The sequence below is a fragment of the Gadus morhua genome, chromosome 5 (genome assembly GCF_902167405.1).
Source record: "Gadus morhua chromosome 5, gadMor3.0, whole genome shotgun sequence".
Classification (NCBI taxonomy): Eukaryota; Metazoa; Chordata; class Actinopteri; order Gadiformes; family Gadidae; genus Gadus; species Gadus morhua.
This window is the reverse complement of record NC_044052.1, coordinates 7,183,502-7,208,340: the sequence shown is the minus strand read 5'-3', so window position 1 is coordinate 7,208,340 and position 24,839 is coordinate 7,183,502. Positions and strand designations below refer to the sequence as shown.

The following is a 24,839-nucleotide window of genomic DNA, read 5'->3' as shown; positions in this document are numbered from 1 at the left end:
TTCCACTCTTCTGCTTATTGTTTTGTGAAGCTGTGTGTAATAGCTAAAAGGTAATGTTTTTCAACAGAAACAAAGATAGCTACCCTCCTGCCTGAGCAACTCTCCAAAAATAAAAGAATGGTGGGGAAGACTGACGCTGAGACACGCATATCTACCACGCCATCCAAGAAAACTCCATCATTTAAGCTCAAAAAACCAAATCTAGACCCATCTAACACTATCAATGACAGCACTAAAAGCACACAGAGTGATTCAACCGAGCCCTCGAGTCCTTCGAGCAAGCCTCAAATGGCATGGCAGAAGGTACAAGGGCACATTTCCAAGACAAAAAAAGGGGGTTCCTCTACCGATTCTTTGACAGAAAAGACAGAACGTCTATCTCCTACAAAGATGAATCATGAACCGTTCAAGCTCATTGAGGATGTTGTCAGTGAGGTACAAGGCCAGAAGAAGGATGGCACAAATGGTGATGCATTACTACCATCTCAGTCTGATTCAGAGGCAGCCCCTTCAGATGATATGTCCACCACTAGCTCTTCCCAGGACACAAAAGGAAAGTCACAACTTATTGCCGGCCTTTCAGCAGGCAGCGAAGCTGAGACCGACAGAATTACAGACAGAGGGCGGGGCGTAGGCCATGCCTCAATAGTTAATGTAAGCAGCCATACAGAAGAACAATCTACCATCGTTACAACAACACAAAAGGATTATGCTGTTCTCACCACAAGCCCTCAGGTACAAGCAACGATATCCCTGGCCCCGGTAACTGAAAAGGTGCCCTGTATTGAAGATGTACATCCAATAAGAGATCAAAAACCAGATGAGCAAGTGGATGACGCCCCTACTTATAGTCAGGAAGAGGATCGTGAAGCAAAGATGTTAACAAAAACTCAACCTAAAAAACGTTCACATATCAAAGAGAGTATACCTAACCAGGTTGAGAAAAGTGTATTGCAACCGGAATACCATGAAGCCAAAGGAAATGACAAAGTCACACCAGAGACAATAATAGAAGCAAAACAGGATGAAAGCCATTCTGGACATGCTGCTGTGTCAGCTAAGGACAAAATATCTTCCAATAATGGTGCAAATAATATACTTCCCAAACCAGAAGTAACCTATATTGACACTAAGACCAATGAGGATAGTGTTGCAGCCAATGATTCGCTCATAGCCAAAGGTCAGGCTATGCATAAGCTAGTTTCACAAAGTGAGGCGACAAATAAAAGTAATGGGCCTTCTCAACTGTCTTTAGATGACCAACAGGCTGATGGAATAAAATATAATTTAATGTCAACCCAAGAACAACCAACCATCCCATCTATCGGGATTCAAGCAAAAAACGTCACATCTTCTGACATACCAAACACAGACGCGGTGCTTGAAAAGGATAGAATGGCGATGACAAAGGTTGATTTGACAGTGGTGAAGGCTATAGACAGAACGTCAATAGCTAGCCAGGCTACAATTGTTCATAGATCCACTGAATTAGCAGACAATCATTTGGATAAAGAGATTCTTTCAGACTCACAGCTTTTGCATCAGGAGCATGCAACATTACAGAAAGACTCAAAGCAAAATGACAAGATGAATGAGAGCTCAGAGGAAGGGGACCAAAAGACCAGTCACAGGGAACATGATGCCTTGGCGGTGGAAACTCGAGCAGAGAAAGTGACAACAATATCAAAGAATATCCTTGATGTCATTCCGAAGGCAGCTTCTGAATCAGAGCAGAAACCCCAGACTGTCAGCTCGGTCACTGCAAATCAGAAACATGACGTTGCTGACCATGTTGAAAAATCGAGTTTAATGGCTACAACTGCCATGAGCAGGGAGGTTAATTCCACAGAAGTCTGCATCAAAGATAATGTGAAGAGTGACGAGACAAACACAGTGCAAGAAGACCAGCAGGTGCCATCATCCACAATACAGATTAGGCAGGAATCAATGCCTTTTTTTAACGATGAATTCCGAATCCCAGCGACACAGAACTCAGAATGCCCAAAACCAGATTCCATGACATTTAATGAAGGTAACAGCATCCCCGAAATCAAAGATAGCCAGGTAACACTAGATGCCACTAGAATCAGTACTGATGTTTGCAAGGAGGATTGTCAAAAAGAGCAAAGACAGGAGAAAATAAACACAGAAAACAGGGACAAAAGTAGTTTATCCATTGAAAGTTCAAATGAAAGTTCGGATTCAAAGGAGCAAACAACAAAAACATTGAAAGTGATGACTACTGATACTCAAGAAAATAACCAAATTGTTCTTAAACAGGGATCTAACAAAGACACTACAGCTAAAAGAGAACACAAAGCTAATGAAGTTCCAACAGAGACACCAGTCTTAATAATGGACTCCGCAAAAACGCAGCAGTCGTCAACAGTCAGTTCAGGGCTTGAGGCCTCATCGAAGGACACAGTTTCTAAAGTTAGTCATAAGAAGGACCACATAGTTATTGAACATCCGGATCTAGAGATTCAAAAAACAGTTTCTAAAGTTAGTCCTAAGCAGGACATCGAGACCATCGTTGTTCAAAGTCGAGATCAGAAGATTCCAAAACAAGAGACTGCCCCAGATTCCCTGCTGAACGCAACCCCAAAAATGACAACTATGGGCACTGATGTTCTAAAGGAAGACTTTGGAAAAATCAATGCAGAACTCCAGGACAAAGGAACTTCATCCTCTGAAAACAAAGAAGTCGCATCAAGCACTAAAAAAGAATCGATTGCCCTCAAGAAAGACGTTTTAATTATAACTGAAAAATGTAATGAAAACGAGAGAAAAGGAAATTACAATATATTGTTGAAGGAAAGGTCAGGATCACAGATGGAATCAACGCACACATTGAAAGTGATGCGTGCTGATGCTCAAGAAGAATCCAAGGTCTTTACCAAACAGGAATCGAACCAGTTTGAAGACACTAGCGATAAAAAACAATACAAAGCTAATGTAGTTTTAACAAAGACTCCAGCCTTAGAGATGGACTCATCACAAGAAAGGAAAGCCAGGATCACTGATGCTCAGGAAGCAGCAAAAACACAGAGGCCATCAACAGTCATTTCGGGGCATGAGACCTTGGAAAAGGACACAGACTCTGAAGTTAGTCCAAAGCAGGACCTCAAGGAACTCGCTGTTATTGAATGTGAAGATGAGAGCGTTCCAAATCCAGTGAAGACCCCAGATTCGCTGGTTATCTCAACACAAAAAATGACAGATATCAGCACAGATGTTCCGAAAGAGGATTGCAAGAAAGATTTAGGACAAGAGAAGATGGACACAGAAATCAAGAACAGAGTGAGTACATTCTCTGAAACTATTGCCATCGTGTCAAGCACAATCCAGGAGCCGGGGGCCTTTAAGACAGACAAAACAGACGAAACCCAGAACAAAGCTAACAAAGTTTTAATTGAGACACTAAAATCAGTGGTGGACTCATCACAAAAAACACAAACTGTGAACACTGATACTCAGAAGGATGTAGTTGCTGAATCAACAGACATTTTGAGGGTTGAGACCTCAATGAAGGACACAGATTCAATTTTTTTTCAAAAGCAGGACACCATTATTGTTGAAGGTCAAGGTCAGAAGATCCAAAATTCTGAAAAGACCCCAGATTCCATTGTGAACGCATCACAGAAAATGACCGTTACCAGCACAGATGTTCCAAAGGAGGATTATAAAATGAATTCAGCACACGCGAAGATAAACACAGAAAGCCAGGATAAATTAAGTTTAACCTCAGCAAAGATCACAGATTCTAAAGTTAGTCCAAAACAGGACCTCAAGGAGCCTGCTCTTATTGAATGTGAAGATGAGAGCATTCCTAAACCAGTGAAGACCCCAGACTCCCTGGATATCTCAACACAAAAAATGTCAGATATCAGCATTGATGTTCCAAAGGAGGATATTAAGAAAGATTTAGTGCAGGAGAAAGTGGAAACAGAAATCAAGGACAGAATGAGTACATTCTCTGAAACTATTGCCATTGGGTCAAGCACAATCCAGGACTCGGGGGCCTTGAAGACAGACACAACAGTTGAAACACAGGACAAAGCTAACAAAGTTTTAACGGAAACACCAATCTCAGTATTGGACTTATCACAAAAAACACAAACTGTGAACACTGATACTCAGATAGATGTATTTGCTGAATCATCAACAGACATTGTGAGGGTTGAGACCTCAATGAAAGACACAGATTCCAAATTGAGTCCAAAGCAGGACACCATTATTGTTGAAGGCCAAGATCAGAAGATTCAAAAATCTGAAAAGACCCCAGATTCCATTGTGAACACAACACAGAAAATGACCAATATTAGCACAGATGTTCCAAAGGAGGATTATAAAAAGGATTCAGCACACGAGAAGATAAACATAGAAAGCAAGGTTATATGTAGTATATCCTCAGCAAAGGACACCGATTCTAAAGTTAGTCTAAAGCAGGACTTCAAGGAGCCTGCTGTTATTGAATGTGAAGATGAGAGCGTTCCAAAAACAGTGAAGACCCCAGACTCCCTGGATATCTCAAAACAAAAAATGACAGATATCAGCATTGATGTTCCAAAGGAGGATAGTAAGAAAGATTTAGTGGAGGAGAAAGTGGACACAGAAATCAAGGACAGAATGAGTACATTCTCTGAAACTATTGCCATTGTGTCAAGCACAATCCAGGACTCGGGGGCCTTGAAGACAGACAAAACAGTTGAAACACAGGACAAAGCTAACAAAGTTTTAACGGAAACACCAATCTCAGTATTGGACTTATCACAAAAAACACAAACTGTGGACACTGATACTCAGAAGGATGTATTTGCTGAATCATCAACAGACATTGTGAGGGTTGAGACCTCAATGAAAGACACAGATTCCAAATTGAGTCCAAAGCAGGAGACCATTATTGTTCAAGGCCAAGATCAGAAGACCCAAATATCTGAAATCAGCACAGATGTTCCAAAGGAAGAGGATACAAAGGATTCAGCACGCAAGAAGATAAACACAGAAAGCCAGATTAAATGTATATCCTCTGTGGAACCTATGGCCTTCAAGAAAGAGGATTCACTGACAACTGAAAAGCTCTGTAAAAATGAGAGAAAAGGAGATGACATTGTCCTTTCAAAGGAGAGCTCACAAAAATCAACAGACTCATTGAAAGTGACGACCAACGAAATCAAGACCTTTACTCAAGAGGAAACCAAGACACCAGTCTTGGAGATGGACTCAACGCAAACAACTAAAGCTGTAAACACTGACTCTCAGAAGGATGCATTTGTAAAAGAAGCAGGGAAAACTCCTGAGTCATCAACAGACATTTTAAGGATGGCGACCTCAGCAAAGGACCCAGATTCCAAAGTAAGGCCTGAGCAGGAAGCCGTGATTATTCAAGAACAGGAAGGCACAGAACAGGGAGCAATTAAGAGGCCCGTCCTTGAACAAATTGTCACTGTGGGTGATTCAAAACCTTTTTCGAAGGAAAGCTTAGATTCACAAATGAAGTCACCAAGCGCATCAAAAGTGGGAGTTCCTGGCACTCATGAAGAGCCTCAGACCTTCACTCAACCGGAATCCAAACCAACACCAATACAACATGAAGAGTTGAAAGACACTACAGATAAACCAAGCAGAGCTAAGGAAGTATTAACCAAGACACCAGTATTAGTGATGGAATCGTCACACGAAACAAAAGCCTTGAACACTAACGTCACAGTGAAGGACTCAATATCTAAAGATAGTCCTAAGGAGGACATTGAGACCATCGTTATTCAAAGTCAAGGTCAGAAGATTCCTAAACCAGAGACAGCCCCAGATTTCCTGGCAAATGAAAAACAAGAAAGTAAAGTTATCAACTCTGATGTTCTAAAGGGAGATTGTGAAAAAACTGTAACACAGGAGGAGATAAACACAGAAAACATGGACAAATGTAATGTATCCACTGACAATATTAAGATTGCGTCAACCTCTAAACAGGAAGTGGATTTCAAGAACGGTGGAAAGCTGAAGGAGTCCTCCATAGACAGTTTGAGGGTTGAGAACACAGCGAAGGACATAGATTCTAAGGTTAGTCCGAAGAAGGAACCCATAATTATTCAAGAACAGGAGGGCACAAACCAGGGAGCAAGTAAGAGGCCTGTCCTTGAACAAATTGTCACTGTTGGTGATTCAACCCCTTTTTCAAAGGTAAGCTTAGATTCACAGATGCAGTCCCCACACACATCGAAAGTGACAGCTACTGGCACTCAAGAGGAACCTCAGACCTTTACTAAACCGGAATCCAAACCAGAAGCAATTGAAAATAAACAGTTGAAGGACACTACAGATAAACCATGCACAGCTAAGGAAGTTTTAACCGAGAGCCCAGTATTAGTGATGGAATCGTCACAAGCAACAAAAACCTTGAACACTGAGGCCACAGTCAAGGACTCAATATCTAAAGAAAGTCCTAAGCAGGACATTAAGACCATCATTATTCAAGGTCAAGGTCCGAAGATTCCTGAACCTGAGAGAGCTCCAGATGCACTGGTAAATGCAAAGGAAGAAAGTAGAGCTATCAGCACTGATGTTCCAAAGGGGGATTGTGATAAAAATCGAAGACAGGAGAAAATAAACACAGATTCACAGATGAAGTCACCAATTTTGAGGGCTGAGAACACAGCAAAGGACACAAATTCTAAAGTTAGTCTGAAGGAGGAAGCTCAGTCCTTCACTAAACAGTTGAAAGACACTGATAAAATAAGCAACTCTAAGAAAGTTTTAACCGAGAAACCAGTCTTAGTGATGGAATCTTCACAAGAAACAAAAGCCTTGAACACTGAGGTTGCAGTAAAGGATTCAATTCGATCTAAAGACCGTCCTAAGCAGGAGATTGAGACCATCGTTACTCAAACTCATGGTCATGAGATTCCTAAACCAGAGGAACCCTCTGCTGAAGCCAATCATCCAAAGTCTGACTCAAGGCTGGAAAGAGAAACTGTTTTAGAAAACAGTCTTGTGGAGGAGAGGAAAGGCACAGAAGGAGGGAAAAATAAGAAGCCTGTCGGTGAACAAACGGTCACTATAGTTGATTCAAAACCCCAGCTATTTTCAGAGGAATGCTCTGAGTCACAGATGAAGACGACACCCGCATCCAAAGCGACCACTACTGCCATTCAAGAAGAAACGAAGACCCTCACTAAACAGGTATCCAAACCAATTTCCATCAAACAGGAAAAGCTGCCATGCACTACAGATAAAACACCAAATAAAGCTGACAAAGTTTCAGAGAAAACACCAGTCTCTAAAATGGATTCAAAAGCCATGAGCACTGAGGCTAAGGAGGATGGATTTGGAAAAGGAGCTAGGAAAACCGATGAGTCATCAAAAGACATTATAGGGGTTGAGACCTCAGCAAAGGATAAAGATCATAAAGCTATTCCTAAGCATGACCCCATAATTATTGAACATCAAGATCAGAAGAATATAAAACAAGTGGATCCCTTTGGTCCATCAACAGAATCCAAATACTCAAATTCAGACTTCAGGCCGGGTCCAGAAACAATAGTAGAAAACATTCTGGTGGAGGCGAGGAAGGGCAAAGAAAAGGGAGATAAAAGAAATCCTGTCATTGAAAAAACGGTCACCATAGTTAAATCAAAACCCAAGCTTCTTTCAGAGGAAAGCTCAGAGTCACAGATGAAGTCCCCACACACATCGAAAGTGACCACTACTGACACTAAGACCCTCACTAAACAGGAACCTAAAACAATTCCATTAAAACATGAAAAGCTGAAAGACACTACAGAGAAAACACCAAACAAAGCTGACATAGTCTTAACGGAAACCACAGTCTTTGACAAGGTTTCGATGGGAGAAGTGCAAACTGGTACGTCATCAACAGCCAACATGGGGGTTGATATCTTAGTAAGGGATAAAGATCCTAAAGTTATTCCTAAGCAGGACCTCATAAATACAACAAAACCCCATAATGAACCCCAAGATAAGAAGAATATAAAACCTGTTGAACCCCCTGGTCTATCAATAGACGCCAAATACGCAATGTCAGACTTTAGACTGGTTACAGAACCATTAGTAGAAAACAGGCTTGTGGAGGAGAGGAAAGGCAAAGCACAGGGAGATAATAGGAAACCTGTCCTTGAACAAACGGGGCCTATTGTTGACTTTAAACCACAACCCACATTCACCTCCAACGCAGTTGCACAGAATCAAAAAGATCAAGTTAAAGAGAAAAGAGATCTGTTGAAAAATCCAAATAAGATGAGCGCAGATGCACAAAATCAAAAGACAGTTATTTGTACCAAAGCCGCGGGAGTGAAGGACAAAAACATCCAACAAAAACACAGTGCTGCCTCAAAGAACAGCATCATACCACAGACAGAACCTACACACGAATCAAAAGCCCAAAAAGCTCAGAGCGTGGTGAGAAGCGCCACTGATGTAGGGAAAACGAATGAGTCATCAACACAGGCCACCGCCACACTGCCATTCAGCCACACAGACACGCCCTCCAGCTGGTTAGATGTAGAACGAGGACCCAAACTTGACAATAAGGAGGAACACGACAGACGGCCAGACACAGAGCCTTTTGATGACCTCATCAGGAGTATCAAGGAGGGAAGTATTCCTTTCTCGCATCCACAGAAGAGGAAGCTTAAATATATCAGAGGTTCGACTTCACCGTTTACTCTACCGGTCATCAAGGAAGACCGTATGGAGAGAGTGCTCGACCCGGCCCAGTTCACGTTTGGCCTGAGGAAACAAACACCAGACTACAGGGACCTGTCGCCGGCTCAGGTTATAAAGCAGAAATCGGAAGACAGGGATGCGAAGAATCCACCAAAACGTGCAGCAAGAGAAGAGAGCTTTATTTTCAAAGCCATGCAGTGTTCGAGTGCTCGGGACAGCGAGAAAGCGCTGCCTGAGGAGAAGGACAAGGAGGAGAGGAAGAGTCAAGGCACCAAAGATCAGCGAGATGAAAGGAGCAAAGAAGAGCCTGCAAAGGATAAGTCTAGATTAGAAAGGATGTCTATCCTCTCCAGGTTGAGGAGCGCCCCCAAGTCCACCAGAAAAGTCGGGGAGGAAGTCAGCGCCACAAATAGCACAGCTGCATCTGGCCAAGGAGACCGCATTCTTTCCCCGGGAAAACAGGGGATTGTTTCTTTAGCTCAGTCTGGCAAGGAGCCAAGTGGTTCAGGCGCAAAAGGCAAAGACACAGGCTTGCCCGCTGCGGGTGTTTGGAAAGGTGCAGCCAGTGACTCACTCGTCAGCCCCTCCTCTCTTCCCTCCCTTCCGTCCTTCTCTGAGATTAAGCTGCCGGATCATTTGGAGAAATATCAGAAAACCAACAAAAGGACCTCGGAGGCCCCGCAAGGATCCCCACAGGCTAGTCATCCCACAGGAAAGGCCAAAGCTACAGCTACAGGCACAGTTATGGACGCGGCTCAGAGTGCTAACGTGGACAAGGGACTAAAGGGCACTGCAGGACTAACCCCTAAAAACAAACATTTCCAGAACATCTCTATAAATAGAGCCGCTGCTGTCAAACCTAAGGTGAGAATCTTAATATTTTGGCAATTCAACTTTTATTTTTGACTTTACTTAGTTTGAGTTTATTCGGTTTTAGATACCGATAATTGTTCACGTGTAGGATGGTAAATGTATGATAACTGTGTGCATAGAGGGAATGGCTTTCCTAGGCGTGCTCATTACCAACAATTGAGTCATTCTTGTAGGTGAATGGGTTTTGACGTGTTAGGGGCTGTAAAGTTGTCCTCACCTGTAGAACATTGGAGATATGAACTTGCCAGTCCCCTAGCAACAGAACTGATTGCTTGTTTTATAGAAGACACTAACATTCCAAGCTTACCTGCGTTACAAACTCTTGCATGTGAAGACAGACTAGAAAATAACACATGAAAATAAAGCATGCCTGTGCCAAAAGGCTTTTTCATTCGGAAAATCGGAAATCTAATCTGAACCACGTTGTTAGCCCTAATGTTGCGGACAATCTTGTCTTTAAATAGAATAAAAACAAATATTAAAACCAAGAACTCCAGCTGAACCTAATTTAAATGTTCCCTGTTTACATTTTAGAAACCTTTTGAAGCACGAGGGTTCCACAAAAGACCCGGAAAGGTAGGAATCCAATGGCTTTTTCATTCACCTATAGTGATACACAATATATCGTTGGTATATATTGTATCAATATTAATGCTTCTTGGTTCAGATCGTCATCCATGAGCTCGAGGAGTTTGGAGGGCAGGCCTACGAGCTCCTCTGTGACCAGGAGGACGCCACCGCCATGGCCCTGTCGCCCATCATCTCCGTCAAGGTTACACGAGGATGGTAGGAAGTGCCACCATGTTTTCTGTAGTTTCACATTCCTGCTGCCTGGTTTTGAAGTGGAAAGTTGCCTGTATGATCTGTCGTCAAACATCCGGATTAGCTCTGTGTACAACCAACATGATGAATGAAATTCAATGCAGGCTTGAGCAGGCCCTTTGGCAAAATTTGCTGTGAAGACAGCGTTACATTTCCTGCCATCTTTGTTTTAAAAAGCTGGATGCTGTATGAAAAGCCTGGGTTTCTGGGCCGCACCATTGCTCTGGAGGAAGGCCCCACAGATCACCTAGTGAATATGTGGGCCGAGGAGGAAACCCCCATGCCGCTCGGTCCCGGGGGCCAACCCATTCCTACTGCTCCCATGGTGATAGGATCTATTCGCCTGGTTGTTAGGGTGAGTGAATGTCCATGCTTATTTTCGTTCACGTAGTTTCTGTCTACTTTCCCCTGGGCCACTTAAGGTTCTGCAATTTTTGTAGACTGTTTTGTGATATATAAATAATAACAATTAAATTAAGGGCATTAAGGGACTTATTAAGTGCAATAAGGACATTTGTCAGAAGAAAGAGAAACGATATATCGATGTCGGTACAGTATTGAGGTTCATAGAACCAAGTGCTAAGCACCAACAATTAATGGTTAACCCACTCCCCGTATACAACAAAGAGAGCTAGGATAAGATGCTACACAATGATGATTACTATTTTTAAGTGCAAGGATGTACAACATACAATAAGTGCGTCGACAATTTATTTTCTTTAAGCGAAGTTATTAAAAGATATTTAAATATGATCATAAAGCATCATTAATGAAGCCATGTTTCAAAAAATATTTCCATCCCTATTTGACAGGACTACAGCATACCCCGCATCGACATGTTCGCTGAGGTCAACGGGATGGGCCTGATGACGTCCTTCTGCGACGACACCGTGGAGTTGGGCTCCTTCGGCAGACCGCCCACCACCGGCTCCATCAAGGTCCAGTCCGGGGTGTAAGTTCTGCTGAAACAGCACCACTGATATTGATAGAAGGGACCGGGTAGTGAGCGTCTGGGGGTGAACCCGATGCAGGTTCACCTTCAAACATTGAATACTGTGTTGTAGTCAATAAAGAGAGGTGATCCTAATTACAGTGTGAATGGACAAGCTAAAGTTAAAAGTCACTTAAAAATATATGTATATTTTCTTACACCAGTGCAACATTCAAAATGCAGGCTTGTGCCAGTGACAGCCACAGAATGTGAACTGCTACTCTGTTTTGCCTCCGTGTTGCTTGGTTTATGGCTTTCTCCTGGTGCGAACAGCCAGAGTAATTAGCACCTTCCTTCGTTTTCTAGAGGCAGATTTTTTTTTTACAGCTCTCTGGTAGGGTTTATACATATACACGCACCAACACACACGCACACACACACACACACATATATTCTAACAGAACAAATATAATAGACCAAGATAATTCATTATGGTCAATAATGTTGCTTAAAACTGGGTGTTTTCCCTTACCCATCCAACAGGTGGTTGGTGTACAGTGACATCGGCTTCGAAGGCATGCTCGCAGTGCTGGAGCCTGGGGAGTTTCCCTGTCCCCAGGCCTGGGGCTTCGACCAGCCCTTCATCGGCTCTATGAGGGCCCTGCGCATGGTAACACAAAGAACACCACTATGTTAGGTTACACCATGTATTACACACACCACACACACCACATACATACAGTACATACACACAGTACATACGTACAGTACATACATACAGACAGACACACACACAGACACACACACACACACACACACACACACACACACACACACACACACACACACACATACATACATACATACATACATACATACATACATACATACATACATACATACACCCAATACATAATGTATTAACAAATACATGATAAGCACAGAACCAAATGAAACAACAGAAATAAAACAAATGATCAAATTAAGAATTGAACGTTTTTCTTTTGCAATTTTTGAGGCCGTAATGTGGCTGTACTACATGTCAATGTTTTATTATTGTTGACTCACAAATCATGTTATTGTTTCTCACAGGGCCCAATAAAGGTGGAACACCCCAAGGAAGTCAAGGTCAGTTTGAAAAAAATACAAATGTGAAGTAGTGATGTAGATATTTATACCAATGAAGATACTAATATCTAATGAGGCCTCAACAATTCAAATGAATCCAAATTTGCAACCCACAGTAAAGGGTCCAGTAGTAGCCCAAGGGAAAGTAGTCCTTGTATCTAAAAACATTTGAAAATATAAACAAAATTGACAATGAGTTGTTTTGCAACATAAAGAGCTTGTTATTTCATGATCATTGCTCATCTATTGCGACACACTGAACCCAGTGATGATTGTCAACTGCTGCGGGATCTAGTTGTGCCTTCCGGCTGAACGGTTACGTGGGTACATGACGCACTGTCAAGATTACCTTTTCCAGAGGCTTTGGTTACATTTGGGCATTTGTTACGAATTATAAGAAATAGCGATATCAAGAAATAGATAGTAATAATCGTAGTTAAGTCACTTTTAATGACAGATACTGAAAGAAAGAGAAGCTGTCATTATACTCTTAACTGTGATCTCATCCATCTAACCAACTAGTTAATATTGCTTGTATAAATAATTTGAATGTAGTTTGTTCAATGGCATTTTCTTAAGTACATGCAGGCATTGCCTGCTGAGACGGACTGCTCTTTGAAATCTATTTGGAGTTTGGGGACTATCTCATTTACTACATTGAACTGACAGAAAGGTGGGAAATACTTCCGTTAAGGTTGTGCCCTGTAACTGGCACTTAAAAAGCCATTAAGAATGGCTGGCGTTCTACCCAAGGTCAACCCCTTAGGCAAACACACTTCTCTCTCTCTCTCTCTCTCACACACTCATACACAAAAACGCATATCTGTGTGCACGCAAGCACTTACACACAAACAGGCAAACACACGCACACTGTCTCAGGTAATGTAACATACTTTTAGGGCCCCTTCGTTAACACGCTCTGGTCCCTGTTCAGGCCCTGGTTTTTGAGAAGCCTGGATTTGAGGGGGGGTGCCTGGAGCTGGACAGAGAGGCATACGACCTGCTAGCAGGAGACGCAGAGCCGGAGGAGCAAAAGCCAGAGGAGGGAGAACCGAAGGAGGGAGACGGAGACGGGGGAGAGAGGAGGGCCCTGTCTTCGGTGGGCTCCCTCAAGATCCTGGCTGGACTGTGAGTGCTTTTGTGTTGGTAAAGTCAATGCGCTACAAGTATTGGCTTATTGCTGAATTCCAATGAGAGGATGTCATGAGTGAATAAATGATATGGGTGGAATGTAAGAAAAAAGAACAAATAAACAAATCTAATCTTAATTCATTCTTTCATACATTCATCAATACATTACCCTCCTATTTTCAAAACACATTACCCTCCGTCCCAAATTAAAAATACAATTATTTCACTGTATAAATAGTGTAAATATTGTCCTAACATGACTCTCCTTGGCATCACAATGGCGGTTTCAAACTCTTCATACTAATACTGGTAGAGGTGTGTATTTAGTGTTCTGCCCTAAACCTAAAGCTCCTCCGGTGGTTCCCTCCCTCCCAGGTGGGTGGGCTATGACGAGGCAGACCTGGAGGGCCGCCAGTACATCCTGGAGGAGGGCGAGTACCCCCATGTCAGCGACTGGGGCGGGTCGGAGGACGGCCTTCTCTCCCTGAGGCCCATCGTCACTGTAAGACAACGTCCCGGGGGATTAACGTCACAGAGTATTTATCAAGAGTTTAGTCAATCCAATACTCTGTCAGACACAGAGTAGCTCTGGGCAATAAAAGTTGAAAGAGGAGACAGGCTTATCTACGTAGGAGGAAGAGTTATACAATAAAAGAGTTATGCTACTAGTGTAAATAGTAGTAAAGTAATTAAGTTCATATGGTTGAGTTTATCAGCCTTTCTTTGCTTAGCAGTTGATAAATCACAGGATATTTTGAGCGATTTGGATTTGCTTTTTCTGAAGGATAGAAAGGAGCACAAGTTGGTTTGCCGATACCTTGACTGGCCTCATTTTTCGACTCTTTTCATTTCTTCAGGACTTCCTGTCACCGCACATCAAACTATGCAGTGAAATGAACTTCGGGGAACGTGGGGTCAAAGTTGACCTGCTGGACCCCGTCATCGCCATGGAGAGCACAAACTTTGGTACCAAGACCCAGTCCATCAACGTGCTGGGAGGAGTGTAAGTTATGATCCGTCTGAAAACCAAAGACAAGTTTTAGGATCTGTATCACAAATGCAGTCCCAAAGGGTGGTTAACAACCAGTGATGTGGTCGCAGGCTAGCAACACGGAGATATCATGTTTTACCTGTGATCATAAGGGCAAAGTTCTCATGCCAACGTCGACCTTATGCGTAGGTTTATAGACATGCCTTTGTCTTTGATTTTGGCCGTGTGTGTGTCCAAGTTCCGTCTTTACAGCCAGCCCATAAACGCAAATATGCAGAGTGCCACACCCTGTCTTCAGGTACACGTGAACAAACGGTGCGACAAAAGTCTTGTAATCTACACAAAGTTTTTTTTTTTTTCTTTGATGTAAAAAGGCATCAAAAGTCACTAGGCCCCAGTTGGTTTCACTGGCTTACACCGCTAGACATCCGGGCAAAGAATGGTGCAGACTTACTAATACAGTCGGGCTGGTTCCTCTGTAAGGGCTGGAACCAGTTTTAACATTAATTTGCAAATGATCTTTCTAGGATTGTGGGCATTTTAGACAGGCCAGACAGTCAGCTTTGAAAACTGCAACCTATTAGGTAAAAAACGTATTTCACAATTTTAGTTTTAGACCGTCGTTCAACCTTCCTCGAATCACTGCTGTGTACACAAAAAAATTCAACCTTTAAACAAGATGCAATCTCTCTGAGTTCTGTTTAACATTTAAATCAAGTAAGTTTACACACAAGTTGGTAATTAAATCACACTTTTGGCAAAAAGGATGATTCTTCTTCACCTCCTTGATTGTGTGTCCTTGTGTGTGTGTCTGTGTGTGTGTGGTGTGTGCGTGCATGTGTGCGTGTCTTTATGTGTGTGTGTGTGTGTGTGTGTGTGCGTGCGTGTGTGTGTGTGTGTGTCTCGGCAGGTGGGTGGCCTTTGAGAAGGCAGCCTTCAGCGGGGAGGTGTATGTGCTGGAGAAAGGCCTGTATGGAAGCCACGAGGACTGGGGAGCACAGGCCTTCAGGATCGGGTCCATACAGCCCGCTTTCCAGGTAGGAAGACTCAGGGAATGATGTAGAGGCTGTTAACAGTTCAGTGTCTCAGGGGTACATCCCTCCTATCTCATGGGGTCCTGGGTTTAATCCCCGCATTAGACTGAAACGTAAGCTATTCTGTTTGGTGACGTGTGTGATGTTGTAATCATTACACTCGACTCATTAGTGCTGTATTAATAAGTAAAGTGTCGTTAATTCATTATATATTAAATTGATTGATCATTCATATCATTCAATATTTTTAATGGTTTGCATCTCGCTATTTCAGAACGACTTTTCAGTAGCGAGCAAGTTCAAGGTGAGTTTTGCCCAACCAATTGGGTGATTGATTCCTAGAAATTGTAAACATCTTTCATTTCATATGGATGCCAAGTTTTCCTGATCCATCTCAACATTGTTTGTACATCTGTGTGTTTGTGTGTGTGTGTGTCTGTGTGTGTGTGTGTGTGTGTGTGTGTGTGTGTGTGTGTGTGTGTGTGTGTGTGTGTGTGTGTGTGTGTGTGTGTGTGTGTGTGTGTGTGTGTGTGTGTTACAGGTGCATCTCTATTCAGAGGAGGACTTTAAGGGAAGGGAAGTGGTCTTAGAAGACAGTGTGGGGGCCTTGGACGAAGACTTCATACCAAAATCCTGTAGGGTGAAGGCTGGCAGGTAAAAAAAAAATATCTGCTTGCTTTGCTTCAAACACTCAATTGAGGGCGATTTGTTTTAAATTCATGATGAAAAAAGACATCATTACTATTATAAAGTACTATCAATTTGAGTTTTGTCCCCTTTTGATTACATTTACGTTGACGCTTTTATCCAAAGCGACTTACAATAAGCATGTCGGTTAGAATAAAGAGATACAACTCTCTATCGCTGTCGCTACAGCAATGATGTTCATAGAAACCAGTGCAGAGCACTAACAATTGCTAGGTTAACTCATTCCCTGTTTTGATTGTCTCTGTTTGTGTGCATGTGTCTGTGTGTGTGCACTGTTTGCGTGTGTGTGTCTGTGTGCGTGTGTGTGTGTGTGTCTTCATCAGTTGGGTAGCCTACGAGGGAGCCGAGTTCTCCGAGGACATGTATGTTCTGGAGGAGGGGGACTACCCCAGCCCCGAGGCCATGGGATACCTGGCCCGGGACACCGCCATCCGCTCCATGCAGACCACGGGACATGTGAGTGCTTCTCTGTCTTCTGTGTGTGTGTTTGTGCGTGTGTGTGTGTGGGGGGGGGCTTAAAGGTTAAGTGAAGAAATCGATTTCACATCGATTTGAAAACATTGAAATTTGACAAAAAAATCCCAGGGCTGAGAGCAAGGACAGGGGACATGTCATCCCCATGGTTACATACTAGAACAACTTTGTAAATGTGTGTGTGTGATAGCTTTTAATGTGTAAGTTAATCCCCCTCTTTCCGCTCGAATTCAAACACTATTAAGTTTAAAAAAATTGTTTTGTCCTGAGGGTTCTATGAAGGAAAAAGAAATACATTGAATTTGTATCACGTTGGTTTCGATATTGCTTTGAGATGCATTTTCTGTTGTACAAATGCTTATAAGACTGCAAGTTCCAGAATGCCTTGCGGTTTTAATGGAAAGAAGACATAAATAGGAGGAGTGAACGTGAAGGAATGACCGTGATTAGCGCTGGTTTCATTGAGTGAAACGTCACACGTATGGAACGTCCGATCACCCTTTGGTCGTCCCGTTCCTCATCGTGCTCCTCTTCGTCCGCCTCCCTGTCCGTCTGTCCAGGAGTTATCCCTGCCCTCGGTCACTCTGTTCAGCAAGCTGGGCTGCAGGGGTCGCCGGGTCTCCCTGACCAGCGGCGTGGTCAACCTGCGGCAGATGGGCCTGGACTCACTAATGCGCTCCGTAGCGGTGGGCGGAGGAATGTACGTAACGGCTGAATTCAATGTTTTAAGATATATTTTTATTGAAATGTTTAGATTTTTTTAAACTCTAGTATTCAATGTTGTAATGGGTCTTTTAGTGTTAAGAAACGTGGTACATTAATACATTATTATTATTCTATTATTATTATTGACTTTACAATGACTACATATTTTGATGGTTGACCTTCAGGATTTAAAATGCCACTCGGATCATTCAGCATTTGCTCTGCTTTCAATATAACCGTTATAAACATGCGTCATACATACACAAATATGTACATGCCTCGTCGCTTTGAATGTGAGTGGAATCCAAGCGTGGAGGAGCGTGATAGTCATGGTGCTCTCCACAGGTGGGTGTTGTACGAGGGGGGGAACTACCGCGGCCGGCAGATCCTGGTGCTGCCCAATGAGATCGGGGACTGGCACGGCTACAGCGGCTGGAAGCAAGTGGGGTCTCTGAGGCCGTTACTTCAGGTAACTATCAAACCTGGGCTCCTGTTTGGTTTTTGAACCCCGCATTAACCACTGGGTATGGAATAGACCAGCCTGTTAGTAGCAACGTCGTTTATATTTGGTTGACTTCAGAGGGGTGTTCCACAAACGGAGGTTTAACAAACACTGAGTTAACGCTGAACTCTAGGTTGATTGACCCTGTGCCGACCAACCCAGAGTTTTCGGTTCCACAGCAGCGGTTATGCATTAGTTCAATCAACTCGGGGTTGGTTAACACAGGGTTGTGCGCGTCCACGCCAAACTTAAAAAGACGTGATGTATGGATCATGGAAACCCTGATCGATATGGCGAAACGGGCCGCTTATTTCAATGAAATGGAACTCCAGGTTCTCCTGGAGAGCTATGACGAGGAGAAGGACATTATCACAAGAAAAGGGAACGCTAAAACCTCTGGGAACCCGGAGATCCAAAGCCTGGCAGCGGATCGCTGACCACGTAAATGCGTTAGTTACACGTCAAAAGCATGATCCTTAATATTTGAGCCATGAATATATAAATATCCCAGTTAAGCATTCTTAAAGATCCTACCACATAACCCCTTTCTTCTAAAACAATATGTACTCCGATTGCTTCCAAGCGGTCAGAGGATCAAGTATAAAAATGAAGTATAAAAAACATACAAACTGGTAAGGTTTTCCCACCACCGTATTGGTATAAATTTAAATAAGCCATTTTTTTAAGCCAATCGTGAAAAGGCAGACAGTCGGCAGGCTGGATCTGGCCCTCAAATTGTCTTGACCCCGGTGGAGGAGCTGTTAATAAACATAAATTCAGGGCGCCCTGGCATGGAGGGGGTACCTGGAGGTACCTACCACCTCAGAGAGTCATGGGCCATAGGCCTACCCCACACTGGTTGAATGTAGGTTTTTGTGTTTTCTTGTATTTTAGATTTTTTTTGCCTTCGAAGTAACACATGCAAACCGTGTGCTTGCCACAGCGCATACTATTCCAAATGTTTATTTTTTTGGTAACTGGGTAGAAAACCTAAAAGTGACAATTCATCAACTTCACAGATCAAGATGGATCAGTGCTTGCAATGAAGCCGCCGGCTACGATCGAACATTCTCCAGTGGATGGAAGTCCGTTAGGACTATTTTATACTTTATGTTGTAAATGCCTCTCGGCATAGTACTCAGACAATATTGCTCTTTGTATGATAGGAGGCCGATACAAATCTTGGATGGGTCATCTGAAACGACTGTGATGTGCTCAGCATCTCCAGCATTATAGCCTAGATAAAACTACCATTTGAAAAAAACGGAGGGCTACGCAAATAGTCTGGAGTGAACTGAGGCCAGGTCCTCGATTGGTACTGTTGGCTCTGTAAGGCTATTTAAATATATTAAAGATTTGCGCGAGAATCTATATCTCTCCACTCCAGCAAAAAGTCATCCAATATGCCAAGATGTCGAGCTGTGGTCTTATCAATCGCTCCCGGTGGATTGCACGTATAATTTGCGCTCTGATATCAGCAGTTCTCTCATCAAAAGGGCATGCCATTGTGAACACATGAAATCTGCGGTGAACGCCGGTTGAAATACCCAAAACCGGGTTATGTTTCAAACTTAACCTGCGCAAAACCTGGTCCGACCAGGTTTGATTCAGAGCATATGTTGCTATAGCAACTAACATACCGTGATCCTTTTGGAACAGAAAACCTAGGGTTACAGCAAACCCTGGGTTAACTTACCTGGTTATGTGATAAAACCGGCTTTGTGGAACACCCCACTGATGTTACGTTTTTGTTTATATATGTAAACAAGAGGTCAGTTTAATTGTATGTCCATTTTTCTGAATATGTCATGCTTTATAAATGACATGAACAACATTGAAAAAAAATTGCATCACTGCCCAGTGTTGTCTGTTGAGAGACAGGAATAATAGCATGTACCGTAAAAAGGATATTGCTTCGTCCCTCAAATGACGACTGAAGTATACGTGTTGTATATACAGAACCTTTGCAGTACGGGCTTCCGTACAGAATGCCATCCCCTCCATGGGTTCATGTACCCTCCCAGTCCCGAGGCTATTCGAACAAGCCTCAGCCGGCTGTGTGTGGGTCGAGCCAGTGCTATCGCTAGCCCATGGTGACTCCCTCTGATGATGTGCTGCTGTCTGCCTGCGTGTTCCCTCCCACCAGAGGCAGCTGTACTTCCGCCTGCGGAGCCGGGAGTCGGGCTGCGTGGTGACGCTGACGGGCAGCCTGGACGACATCAAGCTGATGAGGCTGCAGGCGCTGGAGGAGGGCGGCGGCGGCGCCGAGCAGCTCTGGCTCTACCAGCACGGCCAGCTCACCTGCAAGGTCACTCACCTGCACACGCACCTGCACACGCACCTTCACACTCACCTGCAAGGTCACTCACCTGCACACGCACCTTCACACTCACCTGCAAGGTCACTCACCTTCACACTCACCTGCAAGGTCACTCACCTTCACACTCACCTTCACACGCACCTGCACACGCACCTTCACACTCACCTGCAAGGTCACTCACCTGCACGCTCACCTTCACACTCACCTGCAAGGTCACTCACCTGCACGCTCACCTTCACACTCACCTTCACACTCACCTGCACGCTCACCTTCACACTCACCTTTACACTCACCATCACGCTCACCTTCACACTCACCTTCACACTCACCTTCACACTCACCTTCACACTCACATGCCTCGGTGGAGCCTCGCCGGAGGGGACGCCGTTTCTGTTGTACGATCTCTCTGCTCTGCGAGATGATCGACATTTGAAAATTGATAGAAGTAAACAAAAATGTAAAATATAACAATGATATTGAAAGATATAACATGTCTTTTTTGGACACCGGATGGCTCCTCATCCGCTAGATGACTCCTCATCTCTTTATTATAAAAATAAATGTACGGTATACAGAATTTTTTTCTACAATCTACAAAAAATGTAATTAACAATTTATTCAACATTTAATCAATACTGAACTGAATTAGTCGAGTGCTAATCCAAATCGACCCATCGCTAAAAGAATGATTTCCAATAGCTTAACTTGCTTTCGAAATTTGCGTCAGCAATCTAGTCAAAAATACGAACCGAAACCACTTTGATGGAGAAACAGCAGGTGCAAGGCTATTGTTATGTACCTATTCATGTAAATCAAGGGGTTTATATGTGGCTTGATTCTAGCTACCACTGTGTGTGTGTGTGTGTGTGTGTGTGTGTGTGTGTGTGTGTGTGTGTGTGTGTGTGTGTGTGTGTGTGTGTGTGTGTGTGTGTGTGTGTGTGTGTGTGTGTGTGTGTGTGTGTGTGCGCGTGCTAACCCTAGCTGGCAGGAGGAAGTTGTAGACAAAAAACAGGCAGTGTTGATGGTTTGTTAATGACTGTGGAGGGGTTATTGACGCCATGACTTTTATTTATTTGACTAGCATTAAAGCAATAAGGAATAACGTGCAATGTGAAAGGGCACTAACATAAAAGATATGACCATGGAAGGAATCGTGTCAGTTGACACTTTGCTACTAAATGCTGTCATTGACGAAAAAAACCTACTGGTACCTTACACAAAATAGGCCTGTGCAGCCCACAAGAGTCGTTGGGAGGGGAGGGGAGGTTCAGCTGGTTGCAATCTGCCGTTAGATACTACTACATTCTACACACTTCAATATTACTAAAATATTGTCTCCCGTGCAGCTGGTAGTTCTAATATATAACTACAGCAGATTCTACAGTAAATAGTAAATTACTATTTACTATAGAACTACAGCAGGTTCTTTAGTAAATAGTAAACTTCTATTTACTATAGAACTACAGCAGGTTTTATAGTAAATAGTAAATTACAATTTACTATTTAGCCCATACATTACTAATGGTAATCATGTATGGTCTCTCCTGTGCAGCTGGTAGCTCTATAGTAAAGGGTATATTAGTACTGTGTGGGCTCTCCTGTGCAGCTGGTAGCTCTATAGTAAAGGGTATTGTTAGTACTGTGTGGGCTCTCCTGTGCAGCTGGTGGCTCTATAGTAAAGGGTAATGTTAGTACTGTGTGGGCTCTCCTGTGCAGCTGCTGGAGGACTGCTGTCTGGAGACCACCGGCAGCATGCTGATGGCAGGCAGCCGTCTGTCTGTGTCGGCCGAGCGCGGCAAGGACAACCAGCTGTGGGACCTCACCCACGACGGCCTGGTGCGGTGCCACCTGAAGCCAGAACTGGTCATGGAGGTCAAAGGTCAGCGTCTATTGGCTGTTCAATCAAATTGGCTTTGGTTTCCTTTTTTCTTTGTTATACAGACAGCATTCTGTGATTCTTAGCAGGATATATTACATATATTATATTATATCCATTTCAGTCAGCGACAAACATTTGTTGTCATAAGTGATTTATCCGGAATAACAAGATGATTGTTTGATTTGTAAAGAACAAAACTTTTTTATCTGATAATGCTGACTAAATGACCAATGATTTCTTCAGCTCATTGGTTCTGTGGCCTGTAGCTTATGTGAACTGTATTGCAGTAGCTCCCCCAACTGGCTAATAAATGTATCACTGGAAACTAAAAAAACAAGAACGTGACAAAAATGTTCAACAGTACAGACATAAATATTTTACTTCTTTCCATTTATCTTTCAGGTGGCCAACAATATGACAAGAACCATGTGATCCTCAACACATTCAATGAGAGGAAATTGAGCCAAAGATGGTCAGTGGAAATTCTATAACTCCAATGCACACCTTAAGAACGACAACGCCCAGGGAACCACAGAAACAAGCTTTCTCCGATACTTCAGCACTTGCCACTGTAGCTCCGCCAGGGGGACTACGCTCTAGGATGCTGCTCCACCAGGGGGACTGTGCTCTGTGATGCAGCTCCGCCAGGGGGACTGGGTTTCAACTCTGAGTGAACCAGAAATATGAATTTTAAGTTCATGGTTTTCGCTACTAAATCTCTCTCTCTGCAATATCTTGGTACTTTTAACATTCTTTCAGCTTTACTTTAAACATTTTTTTTTATAAAACAATAAAATGCTAAGAGATAGGTCTATGATAAAAGTCAAAGTAATTGCACATTTTTATTGACCAGATCCTCTCCAATTCAGACCTGTGTTGATGCTGTACCTATCCTCTCTGCCAGAAATTGTATTTGTTTCCAAATTGTGTGTTTGAGACATTAGTGTGAAAGTTTTATGTATGACCCCCAAATAATGTTTTCTTTCCTATTTTTCAATGGCTGCAGATCAAACTTGATTGATTGTACAGTTTGAACATGTTTCAATGTGGCAGGTTCAGATCATATATTGAGTGGTGCTGCGTTAATCATGTGTATAGATTATATCAATGCAGTACCGCTGCACTGATGCCTACTACTGTCTGTAAATATGTGAATGCCTGTTACGTAGGAATAAAGATTTGGTCTTCCTTACATTTCCGAAGTCTATGTTTTGAAGGTTTTCAAATTAAAAAGGAATGCTATGGCCTAATATTTTTCCAATCTCTCATAGTTTCCTGGATAATCTTCAGTTTTCAGGTCTCCAGAAAGTGTCAGAGTGCAACCAATAAGGGGAAGTCTGTCTGGATGACCCCTTTTACATTTTGGTTAAGATGTCAAGCCAGAAATTTGTTCAACAACCAAGGTTCATATATGAAGGTTACTTGGCCAAATCAAGTCTTATTGCTGACAATAAGGGACACACACACACACACACACACACACACACACACACACACACACACACACACACACACACACACACACACACACACACACACACACACACACACACACACACACACACACACACACACACACACACACACACACACACACACACACACACACACACACACACACACACACACACACACACACACACACACACACACACACACACACAGTGGTGGCCCAGCCGCTGAGCAGTGCCCCACATGGCCACGGGGTGGCCACAAAGGCAGGCAAAGGCAGCCAAGGGGTGTGGTTCTGGATGGGAGGTACTACTCAGCTTACCCTGCACAGGTGCGCTGAGTTAGCCCTGCAATCAGAGGGCCTTTTTAACTCCACCAGAACAGGCTGAAGAGGGACTGGCTGGAGGAGCGTGTGGAGACCAGAGACACGTTAGGCCAGTCTCGTAGCCGGCAGCTGAAGAGGAACCCCAACGACTTGAAGAGGAACCCCAACGACTTGAAGAGGAAACCCAAGCCGAGCTAGGGCGAAGAGGTCAGTGGCAGGGACCACAGACCCCACTAACCTCGGACTATCTTTCTCTCTCTCTGGCCCCACCCAAGGAAGAGCCAGAAAGGGCACCCTGACGACAGCCGCCAACCCGGTGAAGATTTGAGTTGCCTTTTGCCCCCTCCCTTTTCCCCCTGCACCTTTTTGTAAATAAATGACTTAAGTTGATTTCACCGCAACCCCCGCTTCCGCCTGTTCTATTCTGATTGGTGATCCCACTGTTGTACCTCAGAGACCAGGGGCCTCATGTACTAAGACTTGCGTGGATTTCATACTGAAACTTGGCGTACGCCAAAACCCAGAAGCTGTCTTACGCACAAATAAATTCAGATGTATCAAAGTGTGCGAACGCATGGATCCAAGCACGTTTCTTTTGTACATATCTCGATCAACGTGGAATTGAGCGCACATGCCGAGGTGCCAAACTCCTCCCTGTCCACGCCCTCATTTAAATATGCAATTTCATTTAAATAGGCCTCTGGACCTGAGATTCACCTCTTAATCCGATCACCTGGCACCATGAACAGAGGCAAAAAACGAAACTTCACGGAGTCTGAGCTCGAGATTTTGCTCCACGGGGTAGAAATGCGCAAGCATATGCTATTGGAACCCTGTCAACAGGGATAAATGCAAAACAAAAGAGAAGTGAGTGGGAGTGTG

General features: G+C 43.4%; 1 protein-coding gene across 1 annotated transcript in view; it reads left to right on the top strand.

Annotated features, from left to right (window-relative positions):
- crybg1a (crystallin beta-gamma domain containing 1a) overlaps nucleotides 1–23,430 on the top strand; it is a 43,461-nt gene extending 20,031 nt beyond the window's left edge. Inside the window, exons 5-23 of the mRNA XM_030357541.1 lie at nucleotides 68–9,546; nucleotides 10,090–10,131; nucleotides 10,223–10,341; nucleotides 10,555–10,732; nucleotides 11,190–11,329; nucleotides 11,852–11,978; nucleotides 12,401–12,436; nucleotides 13,371–13,564; nucleotides 13,943–14,069; nucleotides 14,425–14,570; nucleotides 15,469–15,595; nucleotides 15,867–15,896; nucleotides 16,134–16,246; nucleotides 16,624–16,756; nucleotides 17,335–17,474; nucleotides 17,825–17,948; nucleotides 20,128–20,289; nucleotides 22,018–22,180; nucleotides 22,583–23,430. Coding sequence (XP_030213401.1) covers nucleotides 68–9,546; nucleotides 10,090–10,131; nucleotides 10,223–10,341; nucleotides 10,555–10,732; nucleotides 11,190–11,329; nucleotides 11,852–11,978; nucleotides 12,401–12,436; nucleotides 13,371–13,564; nucleotides 13,943–14,069; nucleotides 14,425–14,570; nucleotides 15,469–15,595; nucleotides 15,867–15,896; nucleotides 16,134–16,246; nucleotides 16,624–16,756; nucleotides 17,335–17,474; nucleotides 17,825–17,948; nucleotides 20,128–20,289; nucleotides 22,018–22,180; nucleotides 22,583–22,671 — 11,669 coding nt within the window. The 3' untranslated portion in view covers nucleotides 22,672–23,430. The remainder of the gene's footprint in view (nucleotides 1–67; nucleotides 9,547–10,089; nucleotides 10,132–10,222; nucleotides 10,342–10,554; nucleotides 10,733–11,189; nucleotides 11,330–11,851; nucleotides 11,979–12,400; nucleotides 12,437–13,370; nucleotides 13,565–13,942; nucleotides 14,070–14,424; nucleotides 14,571–15,468; nucleotides 15,596–15,866; nucleotides 15,897–16,133; nucleotides 16,247–16,623; nucleotides 16,757–17,334; nucleotides 17,475–17,824; nucleotides 17,949–20,127; nucleotides 20,290–22,017; nucleotides 22,181–22,582) is intronic.
- Nucleotides 23,431–24,839: the final 1,409 nt, after the last annotated feature.